Here is a 14452-nt window from a genome sequence, read left to right as displayed (position 1 = left end):
ATTCTTGTAAGAGGAAAACACTCACTAAAAAAAAAAGAAGAAGAAGAAGAGGCAAAAGAATCAACATGGACGAGCCTAACACTTACTTTTTATTTCCTCAATCTCAATATTTCGCAGGACAAAGGAAGAAAGTTCTAGACCAAGGCAATAAAAGGCAAGAGTTTGTGGGTCCACCAAATCGTCGAAATCCTCGATCGTCCTCGTGTACTCAATGGCCTTCTCAACGCGTTTCTTGTACCTATTTTTAAGCTTAGGCTGTCTCTTAACTGCACAAGACAATGGAAAAAGAAGTTAGTGACGATAAAATAATCATGATGAAAATTAAGGGACTAGAAGAAATAATGACACACCTAAGTTGGGAGTACCCCACAGATGGAGCAAGCGTGGGAGATCACCCCAAACCTCGTTAGAGTGAGTCTCCCAATCATCCCCGAACACAAAAAAAGAACCAGGACTTCTAGTATTTGAAGGATAAAGGCAGGTCCCGGACGATCCTAGTCCTCCTCTCCCAAGGCACTAGCTCATAATACTCGTGCTCCTTAAATTCCTTCAAATGATACAAGTAGACGAGCTTGTCCACTTTAATCATGTCTCCGTTCGTAACAGCCAACCATATTCTTATACAACTAACCACTATCCTCCACGAATTGGGCATTTGCCTGGGAGTAATACCAAAACAGCCTAAAAGCTCCATAATAAATGGGTAACAGGGAACCTAAGTCCACACAGGAAGGCAGCCTCGTAGAAGCATACCTCCCCAGGGAAGAAATGGCAAGCCCATTCCTCTTCACGGGGTAGACAAACCCTAACCCTATCTGGGAACTGGAATCTATCCTTGCACCTAGAAAGTGTATCGTCGTCCAAACCACAAACCTCTTCAAGGGCATGAAAAGCTCTAACCTCTCGAGGGGTAGAGACGGTGGTATCCCCCTCCATCAGGTCGTCATTAGAAGACAACCCAGTTTCAAGCTCACTAGATCTAACCTCAGACATTCTTTCCCTCTCACCCACCAAACATTCAAACCAATTGATTGATTGACTAAGCACAAGAAATAACTCACCCAATACAACACCTAAACCACAACCCTTAAAAACAAAATTGCCAATCAAGGGGAGAAAAGCACGGGAAGTATCTAAGGAAGCCTTCAAACGAGCAAAAAAAGGAAACCGAGGGGCACACTACCATAACCTCAGAGCTACTGACCATGAAAACTAAAAAGAAAACAGAGGGAAAGAGATGAATACTAAAAACCCCTGAAAACCAAAAACAAACAAAAGAAAGGAGAGAAAATAAAAAATTTGTCATAGTTTATATCTACACTGAAAAGAAAAAAGAAGGAAGAAAGGCATACCTCAAAAGAAAAATGTAGAAAGCTTAGCCACGCAACAACTCGAAGAAGAATCGCAAAGAAAGGTTGGAGAAGAAAAGGCTCAGAGCAATGACTAAGAGTTAGAGAAAGTGAAAGGGAAAGTGAAAAGAAGAGAAGTTTTAAAACCAAGGCACAAAAACTGAAATTCAAGAGTCACACAATTGGAGTATTAACTCCACTTATAAAAACACGCCACGTGGCCATGATAGGTGTGGCACCGCCACCATGCATTAAATGTGGAGCGAAATCCTAAGAGCCATGTCTAAGTCAGAAAACCCTTTCACCTTCTGATGGTTGTCATAGCACAGCACGACGACCACAGAACCTGGGGGGCAGCTGATGGGACTGATGAGTTAAACTTCCCTAGACGATCTCGCCAAATATACTCGTCCACATCAACGCGACACGGACGAACACAAGAGAGCCATTAATTAGAGCATTCAATACCTCGATCAATTATCAAACCATTGGCAGGCCGTTGAGGCCTCATCAAAACCCATATTCATGAACCCTGAGGCATTACAAAAAGGGCACTAAAAGCCACAATTAAGACCTCCAATGGCTAGGAACCATGAAGTTGTATATATACACTTTGATAAGAGACAAACAGGGTACATTGACACACCTAAAAGCACTCATAGTTACTCTAATATTTTGTGTTATTCTTTAAAGGTTTCCTTATACTAACTTTGGCATCGGAGGCATTGTGGCAGGCACCACACCGGTGACCATCTCGAGGGAGCCATCTCACTATATTTGCAGAGCCAAGGACGAGGACTCAACTCCATCTCGACGCATTTACAAAGACTGAAGATTTGCACTTCATCAGTTTGGCACCGTTTGCGGGAAATGACATTTTCGTGCTTAAGTTTGAAAGTGTAGTTTCCAATTAATTTCTACATTCAGATGGAGTCCAACTAGGATTCTACAGCATTAGCTCTGCAAGTTCAAGCTCTTGTGGCCAGTGTTGAAGAGCTCACCAGACAGAATCAGGAAATGAGGTTATGGCTTCAACAACAAAAGAATTGGTCTAGAGCCAATCAAGAGGATAAAGGAGATAGCCATAGAAGGAGCGACCATCGAGGACCAACTACCCCAGATGAACAAAACTTAGATCTTCTCTGGGAAATGAGAAAGGAGATGGACGAGCTGAAGGACGCTATTAAGGGGACTCAGCTCCATCTGGATGCACTTACAAAGACTAACGATTTGCATTTCATCAACATCCTTTATGAGATTTGTGTTACCAAGATTTGTTATAGGTCAGTTTGTTGTATTGTTTATAGTGATGAAACTATTGAGTGTGTATTGTGGTTTCTACTATGAAATTGGTAGGTTTAAGATCTCTGAAGATGACAAGAATTATTTGCAAAATTGAGAAGTCAATTTAATGGTGGGGGACATAATTTTTTGTTGGGTGGGAAGCATAGACAACCACAAAATTTGAGACTGTGGTTAAAGATGATAATCCAGAATAGAAGTGGTAGATGGATGGTATGTTGGAAAAAATTCTAATTGAGTAAAGAGGTTAAATCTTCAACCAAAACATTGAAGAGTGAGTTTATCTTCATGCTCTTAAAGTTCTATTTTCTCCTCTATTGATGCAATAGTTTCAGAATTAGTCCCTTTTATGTTTTAAATTTGATGATTTTTCTACACAAATCTAATGGATTATTTTGTATGTTGATACAAATCTTGACTCAATTATCTTCAAAATCCTAAATTCCTTGTGTATGGCTCTAGCAACCTTTCATATGAAAGCCAGGAAACTTTGAAATTTTAAATTAATAACATAGATCATGTAGTACTCCAAAGATGTTCAAATTTATTATTTATGTCCCTTCCCATTCCTCTCTCTTATTTTAGATAAATATTTCTTGGGGAATGATCTTAATTTGTATAGCAAATTACTTGCAGTCTTGCACTATTGTTGACTACAAGCATTCCCTACATGGGCTGCCAGTGGATTTTGATGAGCACCTTTGCATATTATATGAGGTTTCTTTAAACCCTCTCTCTTTTTTTGCCATTAAAATTTCTTTTTTTAATAATGATTTCTGTTTAGTTACTAAGAAAGTGTAGCAATAGAATACATATGAATAATTTTAGGTTTTTATTTAGATTGGTTGAGATTTGGGCATCTTCTTTATATAGCTGTTTGGTCTTTTTTTCCTTCTCTCCCCCCCCCCCCCAAAAAAAGATTTTATTTGGTTGCTAAAGGAAATCAAGGAATGCAGTGGCTAAAGTGAATCTTTGAAATTAGAATCTCAAATAAAATTACATTGTTGGCTATTTTTGGGCTAAGAAACCACGAATTTGAAAGCTTTTCTTGGATGTCACGAAAGAGGCAAAGAAAGAAAGCAAAAATATTTAAATTTTTACAACATCATTAGATTGTATGCATGGGATCTCTTATAGTCATTCTCTCAAAATTTTACACTCTACTACTATCATATGTGGTGATTCTTGACAACATCATAAACATTGGGAAAGCTCCAATTTGACTTTGAAAATATATAACAAACTCTTGGGGAAAAAACATCATTGTCTGATCCTTTAAGAAAATATAGATTCTAATATAAATATATATATAAATATATATATATAAATATATATATATATAAATATATATATATATATATATAAATATATATATATATATATATAGATTCTAATTTAAAAGTGGTTTGCACATTTCAGTCATTTTAAAAGGGTATTAGTGATTTTGCTTTAAATTACTGGGATTGTTGTTCTAATTGAAGGGGTTGCTGATATTTTCTAGAGGTATGAAATGTTTGGTTTAGCATAGACAAAAAGTAGATAACTCCATTCAATTATAATCCTGCTTTCATGGAGGAAACAAGGACAAGAAGACAAACATCTCATGTTTGGTTGGTAAGACTAAGGTTCTTGCTTTTTTTTTTTCCTAGCTCAACCATTGTTGCTTTAATAAAATCATCTTTTATTAGTGACGAATTTCATGTACACAATTGCAAAGCCAATTCACAGTTATAGGACGTCAATGCTAGCTGACACTGACAAAACAGTGACAGATTTGCTACAAATTGTTCATAAAAGAAATGTTCAACTTGCGTTCATAACACCTATTCTTGTAAGCTTATGAAATTTCACTTGTATTACTTTTGTGAGTTGTTGCCTCTATAAAATTATGTTGCTTTATGTTTCTACAAGTGTTGACTGAATATAGTTGGTTCACTTTATTCATTTGATAAATAGTGATTAGCTTTGAGGTTTTGCAATTGAAAATGGGCTAGACTTTAACAGAGATGGTGAAGGCTCAGCGTGTCGAGATGATGCCCTTGGGATGAGGTGAGACATTATATTGAAGAAAATGAGAAGTTTATAGTTTACATGAAGCGACATGTCATTTGGTTGCTGCATCATTATGTTATATAAGTCTTTGTAATTAATTGAAGACTTAGTATTTTCTTTATCACAAAACGAAAAAATAAAAAATAGATGTTTCTTAAAAAATTAATCCCCGACCATATTTAAAAAACAATCATAAGGTTACAACTTACAAATGATTGTCATGCTTTTGGTGAACTTGGTAAAACTAAACCATATTTTATTTAAAAATTAATTTTTAAAAATAAAATAAATTATAAGGATTTGTTTAGATATCAATAATTAATGAGAGAGAGAGAGGGGGGGGGGGGGGGGGGCGTTTAAGAATTTTTTTTTTAAGGGTATGTTAAGGATCGGTTATTGGAAACCTTTTGGTAAAAAATAGTTATTACTCATTTTATTTTAAATATAGCTATTTTTTATGAACATCTATTCTATTTATGGTGTTTATTCCTAAGTAGCAATATTGTGTGGCTTAAGGCTTCTCTCTCTAGTCACTCAAAAGTAAGGTTCTTCCATATGCACCTTTTCTTTTACATCCTTCTACTTTATAAAATAAAATTAAAAAAAAAAAAAGTAGTTTTGTAGAACTTCTACCTTATAAGTTTGAGAAGATTTACAAGGTGTACTATGGGAAATTAAGCTTATTGTATCTTGAGGGATAAGGAACTAATTATAACCTCTCTGTACCAGAAATCTTATCGAGAGGGCGTGAATCGTGTCAAGAGCGAGATCTGATTAGTAACTCAAACTCTATCATTCACCTTGCTGCAACTATCTAGCAAGAAGTTAATAATTCATTTCATTGATACATAATTTGAGATATAATTAATTTGTTATACCATAGAGGACGTGTGTCTGTGTAGCATATAGTAGTTGACTAGTTTTCTTTTATTTTTAATTTATTACTGTGTATCAGGTTTTGCAGGTTTTGATGTTTTTAGCTTCTTTGGTTTAATGGAAGTTTCTCCCTTTTGAAAGTTAGGACCACCTACACCCTCCCTCAAACAAGCAGAACGATCGACATCAATCTCGTTTCCAGATAAGATTTTTGATAATTGATAACATACGATACAAAAAAGTGGAAAAGAGAAAACAACATTTTTGTTTTAAGAATGATAAGCACTAGTACCAGCCAGTCATGAAACTTTTAGTAGAACATTAGTTGGAGCAGATCTAGGATTTTTCGTTACTGTTTTTCCTTTTTCTTTCTTTATTTATTTTTTTTTAAATTATTTTGTCTGTATATCTCAGTTTGTTGGCAAATAACCCTTTATAAATTTTATGAATGATGGAAAATGAATCATTTTAAATTTATTAAAAATTCATTCTTATACATTATGGTTGTGTCAAGCGTAGTTTTTTTCTTTTACTGATTTTTTTTTTCTTTTCATTTTTCTTGATAGTTATAATGGGGAGAGGAATTTAAAACTCAGATATCTCTGTAATATACAGTAAAAAATGTCAACCAAGCAACAAAGTTGTTGGTTATAACAAACATAGTAATTATTAAATCGAGATCGACCCAAAAAATTGGACCAACGAATTAGTGCCCAGATTCATAGAGCGGTTTGAGTCTTTAAGTGAACCGATTAAGTATATGATTGGAGTAAACATATTCAAACCCAATGGATTCTTTGTAACCCGTTCATTTATGATGGGTTCTTTTAAAACCCATGTGTGTTTTTATGTACTCCAAATCAATATTTATCTATTTCTTAAAATTATTTTTTTATAAATAGTTTGTCATTTTGGTCATTAGATAAAAGAAAAAAAATATTATATATATTAAGGAAAGAAATCAAGGAATATAATATATTCCATATTTATTTGTAATTTTTTTTCATAACTATATCTTTTAATTAATATAAATAATTATAAAGAAAATTAAAAAATCAAAAAATAGTTTAAACTATTTTAATTTGAAAGACTCTTTACGTAACATTCTTTCTCTATTTGAATTATTTATGCTTTTTCTCGACCTTCTTGACATATGTCTAATTATTCTTTCCGATTAATATGTATCTTTTAATTATATATTTTATTAATAAGTGAAATGCAATATTCTTTTATGAATTTTTAACTAGGTATTTGAATATTGAAACTATATTTATATACTGTAATTTATGGATTCGATCACTACAAACTTTTGTAGAAAAAATTGTTGAGCTATTTATGTTAACTAATACAAAAAAGTGCTAAATAAGTAATACTGTATATTTTGTTACATGCTTATATCTTTTATTTTGAAATTTTATGTAACTGTCTTTTTATTTTTTAAAAATGATCTACCAATTTTTATTTTCATGTTTTTAGATATTTTTGTTGATTTTTTTTTTTATAATAATTTCAATTATTTTTCATGTTTTATCAATATTTTTATTGAATATACATAATTTTTATTTAAAATTTTAATAACTACGACATATCCTCTCTCTCTCTCTCTCCCTCCTTATTTTTAGTATGTACTAAAATAGTTTACTCTACATGAAACTCTATTATAAAAATTTCAAAGAGCTTAAAAGTAGTACTCCATTAGCATTCTAATTCCAAAATTTTCAAAAATATAGATGAATTTTTGTTATTTATTTTAAAGCATATTAATAATCCATTATGATTTTTAGATTTTACAAATATGCGATCATACACCAATATGCTTTTTCCACAAAGTTTTTAAGTAGTTTTTTCCCTTTCATCTTTCTGTCTATTTTTTTTTTTTTTAGTTATATAATTGAAATATGTACTTTATTTTACATATAATTATTTATTTACCCAGTTTGATCATATGATACTAATTAGTAATATCTTTCATCCATCAAGAATCTTGTTATTTAGTGGCATGGCATTCTCTTTTCTAATAGGAGAACCATAATTTGAATCTTCCTTTCTCCATTGTTGTAATTATTAAATTATTAAATTTATATATAAAAAAAGCTTTCTTTGACTATAAAATTTGTAAATGTTATATAATAAAATGTGTAGTATCTCTCATTTTATTTTCTTTTAACCCACTCCTCACTTTTTCTCTTCCATGCCCTTGGTGGCTCCCCTTCCTTCTCAGCCCACCAGGTTCTCTCTTTCATCATCATAGCTCATACTTTTTCCAGATTCTGTACCAATAAATCTAGAATCACAAAGTAAGTTACAACTTTTGTCAAAACTATCTTATATGGATAAATATAAGTAATTAAAAAAAAGTGAAAAATTCATATAAAAGTGAGAGACATTCCATTATAGTTTATTATATAAAATAGTTGTGACAAAGTGTAGTAAAGTTTGTGGTCTTAGCACCATCCATTTCGGATAGATATGCTATGCAGTAATTTTTTTCCCGGAAAATACCTGTATCTGCCATCCTGAGCTATGTCAACGGTGGCACGCAATAAAACAGTTCTGAGTGGAAATCAGCAATAGAGGCGTGAGGCGATTTTGAAAATGCATTTTCCAGGTTGCTGCGAGAAAACGTGTGTTTCTTTTTCTTTATTTTTTTGCTTGCAGCCAAATTGGACCATAATGGCATTTTGTTTTGTGTTTTCAATTAAACGAACTTGCTTAAGCTGAAAACAATGTACCTAAGCACCTAATTAAGTAAACGAAGAATTATTTTATGTGTCCAGGCATCATGAATGGGATGTCTCATATATCGCATTCCATTCCATGCATATACATATAGATTGCATGCATGAGACATGCACCAATACCTTCTCAACCAATTGCTAGGAGACTGGGAGTCCATCATGACTTTTCCTGCACTTTTCTTTCTCTTTAGAAGTTTTCCAATATATTGACATTGATGGGACCCACCCTAACATCTAGTGCTACTATCGAATACTACTTCATTGGTTTATTTTTCCTGTCATGTTAATTTTCTCCGATAAAAGAATTTGGATTCGAATCCTTCAACCCACTTATATTATTGTAATGAAAAAGATTGATTGATATTTCTTTGGTTGCAAATAACTTGAAGATTTATTTTTATCCAAGGGTAAAAGTTACAGAGGTTTCTTTTTGTTTTAAAATTAAAATTTAAAAATTAAATTATTAGTATAAAAGGTTTTTAAAAAAGGAAATATATGTACATATTAATAGGCACAACAAAAGTTTACAATATTTTCATGACAATTTTATAAAGTTAGTTTTTATTGTGTCCATTACCAAAAGATTGACCCCAAAAAGAGCATTGCATTTACGTGAATGAGAACCTGCACTATTGCTCGAGATTTATCAAGAAGCATGTTGAAATCTACAAATCTCTGAAAAGATAAGATTAAAACAATTTCCAATCAATCAAAAGGGTCTTTAAGGGAACATAAAAAAGTGGCTTTTAACTTGGAGCAATGGATTAGACGATGCATGGCCATGGATGCTTTGAACTCGGAATGTCCCACTACAAAGAAGTCCACATTTCCGTGCTGACTGGGGAATTTGGACAAGTCACGCACGATGGACCCAATTGTTTGGCTATACTTGGAACTTGTCTATATTAGCTTACTCTGGTCTCCGGTAATAATCAAGAATTTCCTATATTCCTTTGTGAGGCGTCAATTCACCATCATTCTAATTAGCACTGTGCACAAGACGGGTTGAGCACGTTGATACCAATATTAAATATTCTTAACTAACTTGGTATTGGTATTTGATGGGTTGGGAAAATTCAAAGGGTTTTAGTTTAGAAAAAATACTTTTTGAAACTTTTTAAAGGAAAAGAAAAAATTAATTGATTTTTTTTTTTTTTTTATAGTTTTGTTTTAATTTATATTTTATATGAAAGTAGTATTAAAATTTTTCTAAAACCATCCACTAACAAATGTCTTAGGGTCATCCCTTAATGAGATTCGTGCCTTAATTATTTCCATTTGTTAGCAAAGTTGTGAGAGTTGTTTTTCAAGTGATTCAAAAAAATAGGTCGATGAAGTATTGTAGTAGTGGTGCAGGAGGCTCAAAGGGCTACTTATTTTGATATAGTGTTATTTAATTTTACAGGTCAGTTATATTTTTGGCCAATTGTATTTTCCAACTCCATTCAATTTTAGGTGCTGTTTCAAAGTGGTTTTTCTTAGTTTGGTACCCATTCCAAGCAACCCTAAGCACTGACACATACTAAACAAACTCACACGCGGGTAATCTTCTAATTCTGAAATCACTACTAAACTATTCTTTGAAAAAGCACACAAGTTCTTCTAAGAATTTGAGTCAAATGTAGAATAGTTTATTCCATGTGGGTATTTATATTTCAATCCTACAAGCATTACTAAATTTCGTTTCACATTACGAAAATCCAAAACCAAATCAGACAAGGAAGTCGAGTCAAATTGTAACACTCAGTTTAATGTAAAAAAAAGAAAAAGAAAAAGAAAAAGAAAAGATAATACCATAAATACAACTGTAAGTTGGGTCTTTTTTTAGTTTTGCTGAGTAGACTATAAGTCAAGTCAACTAATGCGGATTGTCTATGTAGTTTCTTGAAAACGACCACATTCAGATATGAATTGAATACTCCAAGTAGGAAAGCAGTCACAAACTCACACATCAGCCACGTATCTCCCTCGTTTGCCTTGCTTTTATCTTTATATTTATATAATTACAATACGATTTTTTTTTTTTTAGAATCAATTACAATACGAATGGATGGAACGAAATTAAACCAATATTGACAACTTTTATATTTCTTTTCTTTTCTTTTTTTGGTTGAGATATGGACTACTTAAATTAGTGTACAGTATTTTCTCAAAAATAAAAAATATTAATCAGTAGGATGTTTTTCATTTTCTATCACACCCATTTTATATTTTAAATTTTGTTAGTACCGGTTCAACCAATGACAAGTTTAGAACAAAATACTAATTTTACAGTCTCAAATAATAATTCTACAGTCTCAAAAAACATTTTTAGAAAATACTTTGTATAAAAAATATAAATAGCAAATATTATTGATGGTAAATAATAAAGTGATATTAGTTGTATGCCTAGATGAGAACCGATAAAGCTTTTTAAAGAAATACAAAATCAATTATAAAGTGAGGAAGCTATCTTTTGCAATGGTGCATGGATGATGATGACCTGTGCTATATATATATAATCAAAACTTTAAAAAAATCTAATTAAATTTTCAATTTTGTGCCACGTGTCATTCAATTTTTTAATTTTGTGCTAAATGAATTATTGTGTAAAAATTGAAGAGTCAAAATTCAATTAGATTTTAAATTGGATTTTAATTAGAATCCAATTTTCAACCACATGTTCATTTAAATTTTTAAATTTTTGTGACAAATGAATTATTGGGTATGAAAATTGAAAAGTCTAAAACCAATTAAATTATAAATCTTTATATATATATGTGTGTGTGTGTGTGTAGATAATGAGAAATCATTACATATTTTAGAAATATATGGTTTTAAAAAAGGTGTAAGTTAATATCATATATAATTTGAACTTCTTTTTAAAGAAATTGTATAATTTGAATTGTATAATTGTAATTGTTTTTAATTGTACATATGCATATACACGGGAGTACACACTAGTATATATAGAATAGCTAAGAGATTAGAAAATTATCTTATAGATGGTCTTATGAGTACCAGTGGTTATACTTTCAAATAATAATAATAATAATAATGACAATCATGTTTATTTCAAAAATGGAAATCAAATTGTTTTGGAAAGTGAAATCTTGTAGAGGTTGAGCACAACAACCATATTTTGGGTATGCATAATTTTATATTCCACCAATAACATAATACTATGAGTTTTTTTTTTTTTTTTTAATTTAGTTATTAGTAGGGAAAGAAAATATAAACTTATGAAAAGTTTTGATTAAATATAGGTTTAAGTTTGATTCTATTCACCACCACGTATCCTTCGTGCAACCACATATCTTTCGTGCAATGATCACTCTACAAGTATAAATATTTGTGAGATATGGAGGTAAGGGCTGAGATTTAAGTCTCCAGGGAGAAGTTTCACACATATATATATTTAGATTAGGTTAAAGTATAATTTCTATCTTTTATATATATATATATATATATATATATAAAATTTGATTCCATTCAAGACTTTTCATTTAATGTACTAAATTAACTATGCACATAATTTGGAGTACGGAAATTTTAAGTGAAAAGAGGTCATAATTTGGAAGTACATGAATCAAATATCAACCATTTTTTAGTAATATTAAGATCATTATAAATTTTATTATACTATAAGTGATGTGTTTGACTTTAGTGAGAAAGTGTAATTAAAGTGTGTGTATATGTTTAGTAATTAGTTTGTTTCTCAACAAAAAGAAAAAAAAGTTTTGAAGATGTGTCAATTTTTAAATAAAAAATAAAAAAGGTAGTTTTGAAGTTCATAACTATTATTTATAGGGTCACGCTAACGAGTGTCCTTAAAACACTCGTTAATAATCTATTTTATGAAAGTTTTAACATCACTTTTATTGGAAATAAAAAAAGCTGTTAAAACATTAATTATTATTATTTTTTCCATAAATTTTTTTTTTTAACTGGATTCTTAACCAGTATCCTAAAGGCACTCGTTAACATTTTCCTTTTTTATATTGATACTAATTTTTTTTTTTTTGGCTAATATTTAATTTGATACTAATTACATTTATTCTGAGGTCATTTTATAAGAATTTTGTGTTAAAATTGATAATAAAGTAATATTTTTTAATAGTCGTACGTTGTGACCATACGCTACCTTGATACATGTAAAGATTTTCATGAAGCCTTTATGACGTTTCTTAGGTGTGATACTCGAGACTTCCAAAAGCCCTGACAACTCTCCGAAGAGACCTATAAATACCATCTCTTGCACCGAAAACCTCAAAACAAAGAGTTCTCTCTACCCCCATCTTCAATTACCATTCTATCCCACAAGGTGTGAGGCTTTTGGTCCATCGCCGTATATTATTATTTCTAAAAAGCCAAAACCATGAAGGTATGCAAGATGTCTACGCTATTAAAAAATAAATATACTTTCCTATAATTCAAAGTTGCTTCATTTGTGATTATTATTGTTTTGTTTCTTCAGCAAACGGTGGTCCTCCAGGTTACCATGGATGGGCAGAGGTGTTGTTTCCGCATTATGAAAAGCCACCATGCTCGCAAAAAAGCCATGAGGATTGCAGTTGGCCTTTCAGGTAACAAAACCCACGCTGTATTGTATTACAAAATTGTAACACTACAAACACCACTTGAACCTATTTATTATAGCTGTTAATTAATTTGTTGATGCATGTTATGTTTACAGGAGTGGAATCAGCAACTATAAAAGGGCAAGACAAGGACCAAATAGAGGTAAAAGGCGAGAATATCGATACCGTTAAGCTTGCAACGTTACTAAGGAAGAAAGTAGGGCATGCAAGCATACTTAGCGTTGCAGAAGAGAAGAAAGAAGAGAAGAAAGAAGAGAAAAAAGATGAACTGAAGATACAGTACATGGTTGGGCCTCCTAGTTATGGTTTGCCTCCATACACATGCTATGAGATTCCCAGATATGACACACCCTCTTGCTCCATAATGTAATTTTGTACCAACCATCAGCAAAAGTAACAACAAAGAGGGAGACACTTGAAGGGTTAAACTATACATCTTCTGGTCTTCATGATGAATTCCTTAAATGGATAATTTTCCATTCAGATAAGATAAAAAATTTTCTTGATACCCAAAAAATAACGTAAGTGCTTCCTGAGGTGATGGAGATGCATATTTTACTTTAAATTAACGCTTGGTTTCATTATACATTGTTAATGTTATTTTTCTCTCCTCATAGAGAACTTCAAATTAGTATAATTTTAGTTGTTTCCCGTTTGACAACAGGGAGAATTTAGCCACACTAGAAATTGTAAGTTAAATATTGTTGTTGGTTCTTGTGTTCACAGAGTTGTTAAGAGTGAATAATAAAATAATATTAGTGGTGGATTTATTAATAAATTAATAATAACATGCCAATATAATATTTGTGAAATTTATTGTAACATTGCTCGTCTAGATGGTTTGGGCAGGCTTTGGTTACATGTGTGTACCCACATTGACGCCATTTCAAGTAACCTTAGCTCCACACGAACACAAAATTGGACTGATTCAAATAATTCTATGGAAAATGGTTTACTTTCATGACTTCTATGGAAAAGGCCAAAAGACTTCTTCATTGGAAAGTGTTAAAGTCCATCGTACAAAGTAATAACTAAAATATTTGACATTAAATACGAGCAGTCTTAGGGATACTTCAACTCTTAGCAAAAACCTAGAGAAATGGTTAAGGCTGTAAAAGAGCTGAGTATTGTCGATTTGTAGATGTTTAAACTTAATTAGACAATAAATATAAAATGTTCAAACTTTTTTAAAACTTGAACTAAGCCTATAAACTATATTTAAGTTTAAACTTGTCAAAAAATCCAAGAACTTGAGCACGGCTTGGCCTAACTTAATTCATTAGTCAAACCAAGTTCAAACTAAATATCAAGATTTTGAGTTTTAGATATTATATGAGTATATTATCATGTTTATATTAAGTATACCATATATCAAACCTATTTGAGTTAGGCATGTGGTTCTCAATTCCCAATTAATTAAAATTTTAGTAAGATATTAGTTTATTTTTCAAGTTCATATCAATCTTATTATTACTAAGCTCATAAATCGACTTACGTTTGGCTTTGGTTTTTTTTTACTGAGCCCTATTATTCACAAGCCTGTTCATGAACTTTT

The 14452-nt window shown here is 31.4% G+C and overlaps 1 protein-coding gene across 1 annotated transcript; it reads left to right on the top strand.

Annotated features, from left to right (window-relative positions):
* The first annotated feature begins 12563 nt into the window (after window positions 1-12563).
* Window positions 12564-13675, top strand: LOC115987368 (heavy metal-associated isoprenylated plant protein 46-like). Its single transcript, XM_031110886.1, has 3 exons — window positions 12564-12680; window positions 12774-12882; window positions 12993-13675. The coding sequence occupies exons 1-3, from the start codon at window positions 12675-12677 to the stop codon at window positions 13265-13267; spliced, it is 390 nt and encodes a 129-aa protein (XP_030966746.1). The 5' UTR covers window positions 12564-12674; the 3' UTR covers window positions 13268-13675.
* Window positions 13676-14452: the final 777 nt, after the last annotated feature.

The sequence above is a fragment of the Quercus lobata genome, chromosome 4 (genome assembly GCF_001633185.2).
Source record: "Quercus lobata isolate SW786 chromosome 4, ValleyOak3.0 Primary Assembly, whole genome shotgun sequence".
Taxonomy (NCBI): Eukaryota; Viridiplantae; Streptophyta; class Magnoliopsida; order Fagales; family Fagaceae; genus Quercus; species Quercus lobata.
Note: the sequence above shows the minus strand (reverse complement) of the source record. Positions and strands in the feature narration are given on the sequence as shown.

What these genes read in the sequence shown, in the direction of transcription:
- LOC115987368 (XM_031110886.1), top strand. An exon ending in GATTGCAGTTGGCCTTTCAG is followed by an intron (nt 12,883 to 12,992) that starts GTAACAAAACCC and finishes TTATGTTTACAG; the next exon opens with GAGTGGAATCAGCAACTATA.